The 14,668-nt window shown below is 36.4% G+C and overlaps 2 protein-coding genes across 8 annotated transcripts; one reads left to right on the top strand and one right to left on the bottom strand.

Annotated features, from left to right (window-relative positions):
• The first annotated feature begins 272 nt into the window (after nucleotides 1-272).
• LOC124306332 (transcription initiation factor TFIID subunit 3) lies at nucleotides 273-8,972 on the top strand. Of its 7 annotated transcripts, XR_006908580.1 has the most exons (12): nucleotides 273-583; nucleotides 1,022-1,232; nucleotides 1,350-1,592; nucleotides 1,737-2,899; nucleotides 2,993-3,550; nucleotides 3,685-3,864; nucleotides 4,037-4,134; nucleotides 4,324-4,436; nucleotides 7,020-7,114; nucleotides 7,956-8,140; nucleotides 8,429-8,529; nucleotides 8,670-8,690. XR_006908580.1 is itself a non-coding variant. In XM_046766908.1 (11 exons), exons 2-11 carry the CDS (start codon nucleotides 1,067-1,069, stop codon nucleotides 8,803-8,805), a joined length of 2,853 nt encoding a protein of 950 aa, XP_046622864.1. In that variant the 5' UTR covers nucleotides 275-583; nucleotides 1,022-1,066; the 3' UTR covers nucleotides 8,806-8,972. The 7 variants fall into 7 exon arrangements, 4 of the variants coding, with proteins under 4 accessions (XP_046622865.1, XP_046622864.1, XP_046622863.1 ...); XR_006908581.1 differs by lacking the exon at nucleotides 7,020-7,114; XM_046766908.1 differs by lacking the exon at nucleotides 7,956-8,140 and having other exon boundaries at nucleotides 275-583; nucleotides 8,670-8,972.
• Nucleotides 8,973-9,795: 823 nt separating this feature from the next.
• LOC124306335 (CCR4-NOT transcription complex subunit 11) lies at nucleotides 9,796-14,668 on the bottom strand. Its single transcript, XM_046766911.1, has one exon. It carries the CDS (start codon nucleotides 13,686-13,688, stop codon nucleotides 12,321-12,323), a length of 1,368 nt encoding a protein of 455 aa, XP_046622867.1. The 5' UTR covers nucleotides 13,689-14,668; the 3' UTR covers nucleotides 9,796-12,320.

Genomic DNA, 14,668 nt, shown 5'->3' on the forward strand with positions numbered 1-14,668 from the left:
TTTCTTGCAATGAAAGTTTCATATTATATTTTGAAATTACAAAAACAAAATGTATTCTTATAAAATTACCCTTATCTACATTTGTTTATGCACAACGTGACTTACTCAAACTAGTCCATATTTTCACCGCTAGGTGCAATTTCTAAGCCACGCCTCTGCCAGAGATCCTAATGGTTCCATTGGCTGGAATTCCGTATTCCGTACGATTAAGTTCGTGTGTACGGTATTGGTATTCCGTTGTTCCGTGGCTGTTTGTCCTCTCTGGTTTGTCGTTAGTCCTGTAAGTTTCGCGGAAAGAGGAACGACTGGGAATGATTTCATATATAATAGATAGTCTATGGCTTGGCAATAGCCACCAGGAATAGTAGAAGTCTATGGTTGACTGCTTGCCAAGACTAGAAATGGTGGCGAGGCGAGTGTTCCGGAGTGCGTTACGCTGTTCTTTTTGTCGTATTTTTGGCAGGTTAATGTATTACGTTTGTGAATAATTGTGCAAAACAATGCCGAGAACTAAGTCTAGGCGAATTTCTGTGATGTCAACGTAAAAATCCAAGTCCCTCAACGGCGGATAAAGTTTTATCAGGTAAGAAGTAATTTCTCGCGTTCACTTTCTGGGGTAGGTGAACTTTCCAACTTGTCTACTATGCAAAGATACGGAAGTTTTTCACCTGTGAAATAATTATTTTGAAAAAAGATATTAGTATTCGATTACTCCTCAGCATTTCGCAGGAGTATATTTCTGTACATCGGGTCACTGCTGCAATGTTGTGAACAAGTTAATTTCCATACACTTCATTTACACAGTTCCTTTGAATTATCGAGAAATTTCCTAAAAAAATGTACTGACTTTTTTGCTAGGTTAGTTCTGTATTATCGTGCTAGTTTATCTGAATGAGAATATACCAAACTGAAGGTGGGATACCTCCGTAAAATTTTATCCTCACTCACAATGATCTAGTCTGAGTGAGTCACCTAGATTTATCTTTGTAGAAATAAGAGAGGGTTGATTATTGTTTTTCAGGTCATCAGTGTTGTCCTATGAGTAAAATTTTTGAATATTGTAAAAATGGCAGCAGAATACAGTAGAAACGTATTAAGAGTAGTGGTGGCTCAAATATGCCAAACGATCGGATGGCACTCAATAAATTCTACGCCGCTGGAATTCTTGGTCGATCTCATGCAAGAGTACCTAACGAGGACATCTAAATTGACTCACCAATATGCCGAAGTCTGTGAGTAGCCACTTTTGAACTATAAGAATCCTAAATTCAGAAACATAAGGTTTCATAAATAAAACCAAACATTTAATTGTACCGCAAGTGAATTGAAGCATGTATGATTAATTTCAGTGGGAAAAACGGAACCGAACCTCGATGATCTTGGATTAGCCTTTCAGCACATGAATATAGACATTCAAGAACTAGCAGAATACGTTAAAAATGTTGATTCAGTCCCATGTGCCATCGAGGTACCTAAATTTCCTGTACCTCGCGAAAGTCATATGAATTTTTTGAAGCCAGGAAGCAGAGAGGTCGTTACTAGGCCTGTTCATGTTCACGAACACTTGCCAGCTATGTACCCTGACACAGAAGGTATGAGTTGATGAGAAATATGCGAGTTACGAAATGCACAAAAACTGATCATTGGATAAGTTTAAAAAAATTAATATTCCCTAACACGAAAACCTTGATGATTTTGTTCCAATTAAAACTGGGAATCAATATTTCATATTGTAGATGAATATCCTCCAACTAAATCTGAAAACCCATCTGAAACAACTCCAGAAGTAACGCCTTTAAACGGCTCTCCACCTGACGGATCGGCGAACATATCGCCACAAAGTACATCGCCACAAGTGGTTTTCAAACGCCCTGGAGATCCAGTGTCTCTTGAAAGTCCAATAGCTAAGCGACCAAGAGTAGTCGAGGAAGGTAGACCACTGCGTGAGATTCATAGTGTGATGATGACTACTTCAGGGTTTTTGTCCCCTGCCAGGGAGGGGAAACTTCCCGAAGCTCGAACACCTCAACAAGCTCGATCAGACTCTCCGTCGCCAAGCTCGTATCCAATGGTTCCCCCTGAATTGAATTCCGACAAAAAGCCAAAGAAAATTGTGAATAAAAAGAATGGAGAAGATAGGAAACTTGATAAAGAAAATAAGAAGAAGGACAGAGCGAAGGAGCTCTTTAAACCAGATAAAATTGATGATAGTAAAGTTAAAAAATTAGCTGGCATGAAGGAACTTGCCAAATTGAAAGCCCTAAAGCCAGGTGGTGGCAAGAGCCAAACAGGGATAGCTGGTCCTTCAGCAAGGCCTTCAACACCTAAACTTTCACCTCCAAAACCTGCCGGGAGTCCGAAGCCTCCTAAAGTAGTGCAGCCAAAAATGAAGCTAGAAAAATCTGAACCAACGAACAGTAGTTTGGTGCAAGAAAGGAAAGAAGAGAAGGTAGACAAGTTACCGTCCGAGCCCGACAAACAGAAGCTCAATATTTTCAAGAAAATCTCAAAGCCCCGGGACGATAAAGAAAAGGATACTCCGGAGAATAAACACAAGGATTTGGACTCGCGTGAAAGTTCGCCAGGTTTGATAATCGACGAGAATATCGAGAAGCTGAACAGAAAAATTGACGCAGAGGTGAAAACTGAGGAGAAGAAGACACCCCATACACCCGATGTACATGTACAACCTGATTCCGGGGATCCAACTGGTCTTCAAAGCCCATCCTCTGACATCTACATGTTCGATGATATGTCGCCACCAGGCACTCCTAGTACGCCTAAAACTCCAGAACTTAACGTACCTGTGGTTATAGATCAGAAAAAGAAACGGAAAGAGAAAGGAAAAAAGAAGGAAACCAAATTAAAAAGTCCCAAGCAATGCATTAGTCCCAAAAAGGTAAAAAATTGTCAATGATGTCAAGTAGTTTTTACAAATTACCACCGGTATCTCATCAACCCATAATGACACTTTGGTTTCATGTTTCTTTAGATCAAAATGTCAAACGATTTGGTGGAGCCAGATACACCGGAGAGGCCAAAGACTCCGCAGGCACCAGAACCGCCACTTAGAGAATTAGGACTGCCTCCGACAATGCCGTTTCCATTCTTTCCAACTTTTCCACCAGCTCCTGGTCTCATTCCGCCTCCCATTGGTCACCCATTGTTTCCAAGGTTTCCTCTTCCACTGAGCAGAGGGGTGCCGCATCCTGCAATGCCTAATTTACCATTGCCCCCAAGATTCGTTGGACTGAACACTAAAGTAGACGACTTTCCACCTCCAAAATCTAAGCCTTCTGAACGGGAGAAACCGCTTCCTATACCAGCGGTGCCCAGCTTACCTATCCCACCAGCAAAACCCGAAAAAGTGGAAAAAGAGAAACCCGAGAAGATCCCGAAAATCTCTAAACATGACAAGGAGTTTGTGGCGCAACCCATCACCCCAACCCTGCAACCTTCGAATTTAGTTTTACCAGTAATAAATAATAATTTTGTGACCAATTCCTCTTTGCTCACACCAAAGAGCCCGAAAGTTGATAAAATTGACAAGGTAATGTTGTTTTTTGTGCTATGGAGTCGTATTGAGAGAAAGTTTGTAGTTTGAATAGAAAATGAACTGTTGTTATTTGCTGGCAATCAATTTTTACACATATTTAAACTATTGCTAACAATTACCTGTTGCAGAAATTGAAAGAGCACAAAAAAGAGAAGAAAGATAAGCTGAAAAAGAAGAAAGAGAAGAAGGAAAAACATAAAGAGAAGGGAGAGAAAAATAAGGAGAAAAAAGAAAAGGGCGAGAAAAAGGAAAAAGCTGAGAAGATTAAGGAAAAGCGAGAAAAGAAAGAAAAACGCAAAGACAAAGACGTAAATAATTTGCTTACACATTTGAATTCTAGATCCCGGTTCGCATCTTCACTCTGAATAAAAAAAATACGCATAAATCAATTTTACGAACAAGTTATTGGCGTTTCAAAGAATCTCGGTCAGGTTTGTTATTTCAAACAGTGAACTAATAATTTGGTATCTGATATTTCAGAAAGAGGATAAAGCCGAAGGTGTGCCTAAAATCACGTTGAAACTTGGTCCAGCGTCTCCTAGACCACCAACACCTGATACGACACCTTTGACGAAAATGTGAGTATCCTGAATCCATAAGATACACTTACTTCCTTACTTACCATCTTGTTTTTCTAAGTGTCCTAGAAACCCTCCAGGCATTGCGATTCAGTGGTGCAGAATTTTCTTTTCAAAATGATGTCATCAAGTTTACAGTAATGGAAGTTGACCGTGACAAATATAATGAAACATTTTCAATTTTTACAGAACGATAAAACCACTGCTTAAGAAACCTGACGACGAAGTTAAACGCGAGCCGAGTCCTGAATTGGCTAAGATATCAGCGTTAATAACTAGGCCACCGAAGCAGAAGTCAACAAGTAAGAGAATGGAGGATGGGCTTTTAGACGTCAGCCCTACCTTTTCTTCTGATATCAATGTTACGGCCCATATTTCCTCAACTCCAACACCTCGGGCTAAAAAATCCCTATTCAAAACACTTCCGCCCAGAGAATCTTCAGTTTTATCCTATTCCAAAACACCCGATATTCCAAGCCCTATGTTACTTCAGCAGCAAGCATCGTTTTACTTCGTAAGTACGTTCGCTTATTATTTTAGCAGTGACAAAAGTTTTATTATTCACTTTTACTTAGTATATTAAACTTCAATTCCAAGCCCAAGTTCTCTGTTTTGCAAAAAATTACTGACACGTGTGTTAAATATAAAATAATACGGACAGAGCGGTTGAAAAACTTTGTCACTGCTTCAGAGATTGCGAGATCATATTTATTCCTTCATCTGCATTTTTTTACACTCAGATCAGTCGTGATTTTTTGATATTAGTCCACGATGTAAATGGATCCAGGAAAGCAGATCATTTTTACATTTTGATAAAATTACAATTTATTCATTCTGGTGGGCACCTCTGAACATTTACTTGTTGTGATCTCGCAATCTTTTAATTTTCTTCTGCAACCTCATATGTAAATATTTGCATCGAACTCAGAATTTGTCGTCTGATCGTAGTACGAATATCTGTTTATTTTTTTTCCAAATTTTCTCTAAAAATAAAATCGTATCACGCTTATTTGTCGGTGAATCAGAAATTAGTTTGATCTTTCACGTGAGGTTGCAGAAGTATTACAGTTAATGAGTAACGGCCCAACCCATCCAATATAACAAAAACACAGGTTTCAAAACCTCACTTTATTATGTCTCGTCTTCGTTTGCTCTACGTTTTCTATGCATCTAGAACTTATGGTGGCGGTATAGTTTTCAGTTTTAGTTAACGCTTTAAAAAACGTTACTATATACAATTTTAGTTGACGCTTTACAAAACGTTACTATATACAATTTTGTACATATAATTACGTAGATGACATTGGCCAAAATATTTTTATACGTATTTAGAGTTTGCCAAGTAAAAATTATTGTTTTTCTTCTAATTGTTATTTTACACAGTTCTTTTATTCTCACACTGAAATTCTTTGTGCTAGCTTCCATCAGCGTATTTTCTATCCTTGAAAAATTACCAGTTATCAACGGAAAGTCTTTGCAAATGTTTTCAAAAGGAATCATTGTTAAAAAATCTGTATCTCGTCTCCCGCTGAAAGTATTTGCATATTTATTTTGAATGACATCTTAACTTTGTTTTTCACTCTTATATTCTCGCCAATTTTCAGCGTTTCATTGGTGATTTATTTACTAATTCATTCGATCATTCAATCATTCATTCATTCATCCACGTAATGTTTTAATAACGTCGGTTGTACTTGTCTCTTCTTATTCTGAAATATAGGCAGCATCCCTGAAAGCGAACGTTAATTTACTAGCCGAAAGTAAAAAGTCAACTGCACTTATGTGAATCCGTAACTTTGTCTCTATCGATGCAGCTTTGTCTAAGACGAAGTACTTAACCCGTCTTCAGTTATATGACTACGCTGTTTAATGAAATTTAGTTCATAAAATCATATTTGACACAGAAAGAAAAAAAAAAAAAAACTAATTTCGTGGACACTTTTAAATGGCTGTGACTTTATGTGAACTTCTTTCGGCTTCTTTGCAGTTTCTTCTGTACACCTCAGCGCTATGATGAATTATGATTATAACCATTTATCGTTAAACTCTGTTAGTGCGCACTCTGTAATTTAAAACGTAGCACGTTTCTCTACTGCACAGTGTGTATATTTATTTATTTATTTAATTATTTATTTATTTCTCTATCTATCTATTTATTACTCAATCACTTGACTATCAATGTGCATTTTTTCAAGATTCGAATATTTTTTAAGCTAATGCTAGGTAAAAGATTCTTTCCTAGAATTAATATATTTCTTAATAACTGAGCCAATTTAGGTCCTATATAAGCATGAATATAGAAATTGAAAATTTCCCTGTAATTACTCTGAACTAAAAGTATTTATATCTATGTAAGTAAAATTGCACGCTTTTAATCATATATCAAATACGTTCCACTACATTTGCGAAATATGATTTTAACTTGACTGATATGATGGCGCAAAATAACAGTCAAAGTAACAGAAGATGCGCGAACTACGACTTATTTCGTATCCCTTTTGGTTTTGTGTTTTTCTTTCATGCCTCCTTAGAGTTTTTCATTTCTGTATTAAAGTTTCTTTTTACCACTCAATTCTAGCTTGTAGAAGTAAAATAGCTATAACGAAACAAACATCACATTTTTATCACAGATACCGTGAAAGCATGGTTTAAAAAAAAGCGACGTACTTTCTATCGTCTTAAATTAAAAACTATTTCAGAATAATTCTAAACGCATTGAAATTTAGAGAAAAATATTTAATACATTGATGTTAGCAATAGCGTTTACAAGGTACTGGCGAAACGGTTTTTTGTAGTTCAAATTAAGCTGCATGCTGCTTGCATAGTGTAATGTGTTTAGCATGCGCGAAGAGTCAGCAATATAACCAAAGGTTTTGCCGGCACAGAGGTGAAAGCAGATGGGATTACGAAGAAAGAGGACATCAAGGAAGATAAAGAAAATGGGGTGAACACTGCGACACCAACAACCGCCACCACCGTGGTGAGTAAACGAGTAATTCACTCCCTACTTGAATGAGAGAGGAGTACGCGGCGATTATCACTCCGTTTTTAATGGGAACAAACGACCATAGATAAGGTACATTGCGTTCCGATATAATATCGTTCGATACAAATATAAAGCTTTAGGCAGCGCTACGAAATGTTTGAAATACTGATAGGTTTGATGAAAAGTAAAATCTAGCAAAGATGTTCGCTCAAACAATTAATCCCTGTCTCCTCTTGCGGCTATTATCTAACAAAGGTTTATTTTTGCGAGGAGAGATTTGAAATCCACGTATTCTGATTCTGTTGAGACTTGCGCGATTTTTAAACTCACGGTTTGCGAGTTATTTGCGAGCGTGGTTCAATACAGGGATTGTTTAAAAGGCAGGATTAAAGGTGCCTGGTACTTTTAGTTTTATAAAAGTTAGAAAACGCTCAATAGTGTTTTAATTGTTAGGCTTTAGTATTACTTTATTATTACAAAGTTAAAGCTGGAAAATCGATAATACTGTGTGATGCATTCTGCCTCCTTTACAAACAAAACTCCTTTAAAAAAAAGAGCATTGTTGGCTGTTAACTTTGTATTCTGATGCGATATACCTACGTTGGAATGTCAAGGCAGTTTTTTAATCTAAAGAAGAGACAAGTATCAGAGACCAATCTTTATTCATCATATTATCATGTGCTGCGCTACTTTACAATTCGACCCTCATTCCTACAATCATCACTGCTTATTTCAAAAAATTTAAAAAAAAAGAAAACACTTAAATTAATTCAGTCACACGACAATAATTATAATAACTTCGAAACACGCCATACCTTTTTGGGTATGTCAATAGAAAGACCCGCATTTGCACAGTGCACAAGGAAAACTGCAGAAAACCTTGTCCAGGTGCAGCCGGACCAAGTTCAAATTGTAACTCGCTGATTCGGCGTCTGAACGAGAGGACCTGTCTTACAATTTTTTGTAAATTGCCACTTCGGTCCTCCTCAAGAGGCTGGGCTCGCACGCTACGCTACTACAGTCAGTCATGAAAACCATTAAAATTTTTTTGCCTATTTCGACAACCTAGTCATTCATAAAAATCCGTGTTAGGGCGAGCCCAAATAATCTAATGTGACTTACAAATGATTTAATCAATGCTCGATCTTGGATATTCAAAGTTTTGATAAAATATTGTTACATTCGTTGATGCGATTCGAGTCAGTAAAGAAAAAAAAAGGTACACAGGAATAATTTCTTGCTAAATGGGTTGGGTTGTTCTCTAGTTTTTCAAAACGTACGGATTCCATTACTCTACGAGTTTTACAGGATCAAGAGGGAAGACAAGTATGGATATGTCCTGCTTGTGGAAACCAGGACGATGGTACTCCTATGATTGGATGCGACGATTGCGACGCTTGGTATCATTGGTAAGAATTTATCGATATGAATAAGTCATTGAGAAACGTAGAAAAAAAACTAGGACAATTTTCATCAATCTAAAAACTCGTGAAACTGAGATTTTGCGTAAAGATTGCATCACCATTTAATTTCTTTATAAAAATTTCAGGGTTTGCGTAGGTATGCAAGTACCGCCTGCAAAGAACGAGGATTGGTATTGCCGTTTGTGCATAGCTAAAAAGCAAGAGCTTCATCATGACAAGAAGAAAAAGAAGCGTAAGAAAAAGGTGAAGGTGACTGCCTAGTATAAGCTAACCGGGCCTGGTGCAAGGCCCGGTTTACCCAGCCAATCTACAGCTAAGGTGAAGCTAAAGGGTGGCAACAAAATTAGCATGAAAGGGGTTGGTATGAAGGGAAAAAAGGTGTCCAAGAAGGAACTCAAAGTACAGATGAAAGGGTTTAAAACAAAAACTGCAAAGCCTAAAACAAAGGGTAAAAAGAGCGGATTGAAAATGCAAACAACAGTCAAGAAAGGAAAACGACTTAAAGACATTGCCGCATTGTAGAAAAGTACAAAGACGAAGAAGAAAAATAATGGTGTTGAATATTAGACATAGTTAGCTTAAATTTCAGAAGGATTGAACGTTATTGTTGGGTTCCGTTGTTCAGTCGTTAGGAAATAGATCGTAGCTGCACAACTTTGGCATCTTTGGTCTCTAGTTATTCAGAAAAGTTTGTTCTATCACCAGCCTATAATTTCTTAATATTGTGATGAGGTTGAAATCAGTAACGTTAAGGTAGTACCGTGACATGTAAAGGACACCAATAGTCAATGGCTATTGTTTTCTTTCTCACTCACTAGTGCTGTCTTTCTTTACCGACTATCGCTCACTTACTTCCACTCACGTGAATCATCGCAAGTCACCAACTTTAAAAGTTCTTTACAAAAAAATGAATACCGCTTGCTTATGTTTTTTTTGAAAAAAATTACTTGTTATATCCTGAATTAATAATTCTGTTTTTGAAAACAATCCTAAGAAAAATATGGCTGTTATTAAATAAAATGCTCACTCTAACTACGGTCAGGATAGGGAATACATGTTAAATGTACGACTTTCGATTGCTAATATTTCAAAATTTAGTACCGCAAGGACTATTAAAAAAAATTCTTACGTATAAAGCACACTTAAAATTATGTGTATTCAAAAATCGAAAGATATTGTAAGAAAAGTGATTTATCACGGTACTACCTTAATTTTATAATAAATGTTTAAGAAGAATAGTTTTTTCGCAACTTTAATTTGGTCCGAAATTGAGTAAATCGTAACGAGGCAGAAACGTTTTCATATTTTTAAAACTCAACTCTTTCAAAATCATTCTAAAATTGCAAAGTGATGATTTTTCTTCCTAACGTTTTATCAAGGCAACGTACTAACTTTAACCTCATATATCGGTAGGCGTTGTAATTGGAGTTGATTTTTTTTTTTTTTTTAATTTGATATTTTTGAAAAGACTAACAATAAATTATGAATTCCATATGTTTAGTTCTCCGTTTTTTTAACTCAAAATTTACGAGTAGAACCATTTATATTAACCTGATAGAGGCATCTTTGCTGAGTGATCGGGGACCATAAGATTTAAAATCTCATCCATAGTTGTACTTTCGCAATTTTATAATGTGCGAGGTAACGGCTAAGAGGTTCCGACTGACCCGCATTATTGCATCTGAGATAAATTGAATCGATGAAGTGATCAAATACTTCTCAAGATATCATCATAGTGATTAAGGATTTTTGTACATAAATTAAAGGTACTTGTTGATACCTTTCGTTGATTGAATGATTGAAAATTAGTTGAAGATTGTGAGATATTGTTGTGTTAGATGTTCAATCGAAATTTGATTGATTTACACCTAACCAGAGCGATGAAAAATTCCGAAATTGTTGTTAGTTGCACTTACGAAGAGGAGAAATCAAAAAATGTGCAAGTGCCTGCAACTGTAAAATTACTGCATAGTTATTTATCATTGGGAATTTAAAAGTAAAATTTTTAAATTAAAAAAAATATTAAAAATAAAATGGAATAAATAAATGGCACCGACAGCTTTTTTTAATTCTCCTCTTCATACGTGAATACGATTATTCTCTTTTTGATTTCTTTTCACACGATCTATTTACACAAGCTTTTGCGTCCGCTTGAGATTGCATCAGGATAAAGTATAGAATATTGTACAAATTCGCATAACAATTTAAAGGTGTAACGGTTTTAAGTTTACGGTCATAGAAAACAACAGATATGTCACATGAATAAAATGGATCAAATCCAGTCTGACCAAGTTTGGTTTCTAATAAAAATTTTAAAGTCCATTTGCGGTCTCGTAACACTTAATGTAATGTTATACCTATACATGAATTAGAGTACAACTAATTTTCTCTTTAAAAGTCAAATTATATTCTACGTGTATATAATATAGTAGTAGTAGTAGCAGTAATAATAACAATAATAATAATAATCATGATGATGATGATGATGACGTTGACAATGATTGTAACAATAGTAATTAAAATAACACTGAGCTAATATAAATGATTGGAATTGGAAGATAATTTTTAAAAATGTTGTGTATAATAATAACAATCTTTATTTAAAAGATACACGTCTGAGGACGACTCGAATCATATATCATAAAATATCATACTATAGGTTGAAAGTATAGTATAGGTATAGAAAGTATATGAAATATAAAGCAGTGTCGTAAGCTTATTAGAAAATCGACCAGCTTGAAACAAGACCTGTATTTTCTGTAGCCATACGATCCGTACTTTATGTGTATTGCCCGTAAAAAGACACATTTATGGCTTCAGTTATGCCTATGTCATATAAATATATTTAATATAACAATACAGAAAATTGACGGCACGAATATTTATATTCAATTATTTATGAATTCACTTGAGAAATCAATAGTCGATCAACTACTGATAAAATCATTATTCGCAATATGTTCAGACTATCATTGGTGATTAACATATGATGGTTTCTTGAATTGTTGAAATATAACATTGACGTATTACTTTTTTTGCAAAAACTGAATTTTGTAGACTAAATTTTCGTTTCTACCTATGAATAAATACGGGATTTATATAAGTTTTAAATTTATTGCAGGACTTGTTCTAATCACTTTATAGGTGATTCGTTGTTTGCGATAATTTAAAGAGTCAATTTATCATTGGAAATTATTTCCTAAAACTGTTTAACCATAACATTTCATCTATCATATACGTATATAAATATATCTGCACGGGTAATAACAGCCAGGAGAAACTAGTTAACTGTAAAGTATATATTTTATTGATATTACACTTTCGAATGAAGTCCTTGCCCAATTCTAAGATTGTGTATTAACGTAAGTAAACGTTTTACAGAAATATTAATTATGGAACAAAGAGTTCAAAATTATTGATTTCATGAATTTGTATAAAACAGAACTTATTATACGTATACTTGTAAAAAAAAAAGAAAAAAAATAATAATATTGTCAAATTTAAACAAAATTGACTTGAAAAAAAAAAAACTCATTACCTAGTTCTTCTGCTAAAAAATCGATTGAGTAACAGAATATTTCCTGATCAGTCAATACTTATTATTATTGAATGTTAAAAAAAAATTCGAATCCATGCGGCCCAGAAGATTTGGTTCAATATTTCCATGAAGAGTATACCAACTGAAGCATCTCAACTTTCCAAGCGCAATACCACGATGATCCATTTCTTAACTATTGATTACAATCCAAGTTTTCCATTACTTGCAATAACTCTTTTCAGCAAGGATCGATCTTACTCTTAGCCGGCGGGGTATTGAGCCCACCGATATCACCAGATTCAAGTTGTTTAAGCAGCCGGAAGAGCGCAGCAGCTTCTCTAATCCTGCTAAATTCGATGCAAAAGGCTTGTACTTCGATGAAAAGTTCTTGAACATTGATTATCTTGTTTCTGATCAGAGACTGAAGGAACACGCAAACCAGACGGACTAAACGATTTTGCATATATCGATCTTTGATGGTTTCGCAAGTCGATATGCAATTACTGATGTAAAGGTGAACAAACTCTGTTGGTAGATCGACTGTGGTTGTCAATCTATTCACAACTTCCATCGAATGCAAGGACATCTCCATATTAACCAGCACGCTGAAGTACTCTGTTATTTGGCTGGACTGCATAAGCTTCAGCAGGACTTCAATAGCTATTAGCGGATTGTTTTCAACCAAGTCCGGAAGCTTTACGGGGGTCAAACCGATGTGATAAACGAGTTTTGGGTCAGCGTCTAGCTCCATAAGCAAGTGCTGTTGCTGCTGGAGCGTCAAGGCGCTCTTATACGCTCTGCCCATCAGCCTGCGTGCCTCGGCCCCTGCACAATTAGACACACACATGGAAGAATCGTACTCAACCGTGAACTGGCTCGGCTCCTCAACGTTCATCCATGCAAGTTCATCTGCGGAGTGATACAACGGTGGTGTGAGCCTCAGGAATTCTGGCCGATAGCTTTGGCTACAAAGAGGTGGCTCGCCGATCACAAGACTCTCCGCTATAGCTCTGCCAACTTTCTTGTCTATCTCGCCAGCTTTCGAGCGGTCCATATCCGGGAGGATTACTGGATTTCCACATTTGCTTACACTTGGTAGTTCCGACAGCCTTTCGGCTAGTTGAAGCTGCAGACTAGTGAGATCGACGAGAGGAGTAGCCGAGTGAGACATCTCTTCTATGATTTGTCTCGCTGTTTTTTTCATCGTCTCTTTGGCTCCATAGCCGAGTAGGTGGCTAAGCAGGTTCTTCTCGCATCTGGAGAGCGCCGGGATGTGTCCAGAGAAGTTTGGCCGAGACACCGAACCTGAAGCACTCTCATCCGAGGGCTTCAATACCTGGATGAACACTGTGGCAAACGGCGTGGACGCCAGTTGCTCGCCTCGATAAAGGTCGTAGAGAAGAGCGAGCGCCATTATTCGCTGAACATTGTTTGGCAGGAGATCGATGTGCTGAAGAAGCAGCAACAAGGTTGTTCCGACTTTGAAGAGATCCTCCTTTGCAAACGCCTGGTGTAACTGATTAGATAGTGATTCTAAACTGGTATCCAGGTTCTCCTCGTCCAGAATATCAAGCAGGTTTGATAATTGCTTTGGTGTTGCAGACATGACGAATTGCGGACTTTATCGATGAGTTTGTACAGAGTTTTTTGGAGTCAATATTCGGTGAAAGCGTCGAGATTTCATCCACCAATCAATTACAATACTTATCGCCAAAGGTTTCGTACAGCTTCGAAGGGTTTCGAAACACACTTCTAGGCAAATTCAATTTGAATGACTATGTTGTTGTTATTACGGTAACCTTCAGTTGCGGTGGGAAAAAATTTTCTTTGCCGAAGATTCCTACTGATGGAAATGAGTGAGCCCTAGAATTTTACACATATTAGATATTAGAAGGATTATGCACTTTAAATCTACAATATTTACATATTTATTCAATTACTTGAAGTCACTTCAATGTTTCTTAACCTCTCATCAAAACATTTTTTTTCAAGTTGTCACGGACAAAGTAATTGGGAAGAAAGATGAAGCGTCAATATTTTACGGATCCTGTACCACGTGATGTCATCCAATGTTTGGCGGATAAATCGAGAAGCTTTGCAAAGTTGCATTTTGGCTTCGATCATTTTTCGTTTTTGCATTTATTATTTCATAAAATCCATCATATTTTACTTCAAATGATCAAAAGTGTTTTCAAATTTTGTAGACTATACTTGAAAAGCTCGAAAACTGATCAATCGCCAATGTTTTGCTACTTTGAGTATTCGTATCAAGACGGAGTTAACAAAATTCATTCATTATTCATCAATTTTGACGGTAAATCGAAAGCGATACTTCATCATTTACTTAATTGAATTTTAACTCCTGTGGACCAGCATAGAAGATAATTGTTTTCATCATCGTGGTCTGTAGAGTTACTTGGATTATAATCGTCACGCCAAAAGTAGGTATTTTTAGGTCATTATACTCAGCCTCTCTGCAGTTGAGTGAATTTTATTAGGGGCCATCGTAGTGTAGAATCACTTCGGGATGTTGGGTAAAATTGGTAAAAATGGGTACAGTAGATTTCGTGTAGTTTTTTTTTTTTT

The sequence above is a fragment of the Neodiprion virginianus genome, chromosome 5, assembly GCF_021901495.1.
Source record: "Neodiprion virginianus isolate iyNeoVirg1 chromosome 5, iyNeoVirg1.1, whole genome shotgun sequence".
NCBI classification, from domain to species: domain Eukaryota; kingdom Metazoa; phylum Arthropoda; class Insecta; order Hymenoptera; family Diprionidae; genus Neodiprion; species Neodiprion virginianus.

What these genes read in the sequence shown, in the direction of transcription:
- LOC124306332 (XM_046766906.1), top strand. Translation starts at nt 1,067, where the DNA reads ATGGCAGCAGAATACAGTAGAAACGTATTAAGAGTAGTGGTGGCTCAA. An exon ending in ACGACACCTTTGACGAAAAT is followed by an intron (nt 4,135 to 4,323) that starts GTGAGTATCCTG and finishes CAATTTTTACAG; the next exon opens with AACGATAAAACCACTGCTTA. An exon ending in TGCGACGCTTGGTATCATTG is followed by an intron (nt 8,530 to 8,669) that starts GTAAGAATTTAT and finishes TAAAAATTTCAG; the next exon opens with GGTTTGCGTAGGTATGCAAG.
- LOC124306335 (XM_046766911.1), bottom strand. Translation starts at nt 13,688, where the DNA reads ATGTCTGCAACACCAAAGCAATTATCAAACCTGCTTGATATTCTGGAC.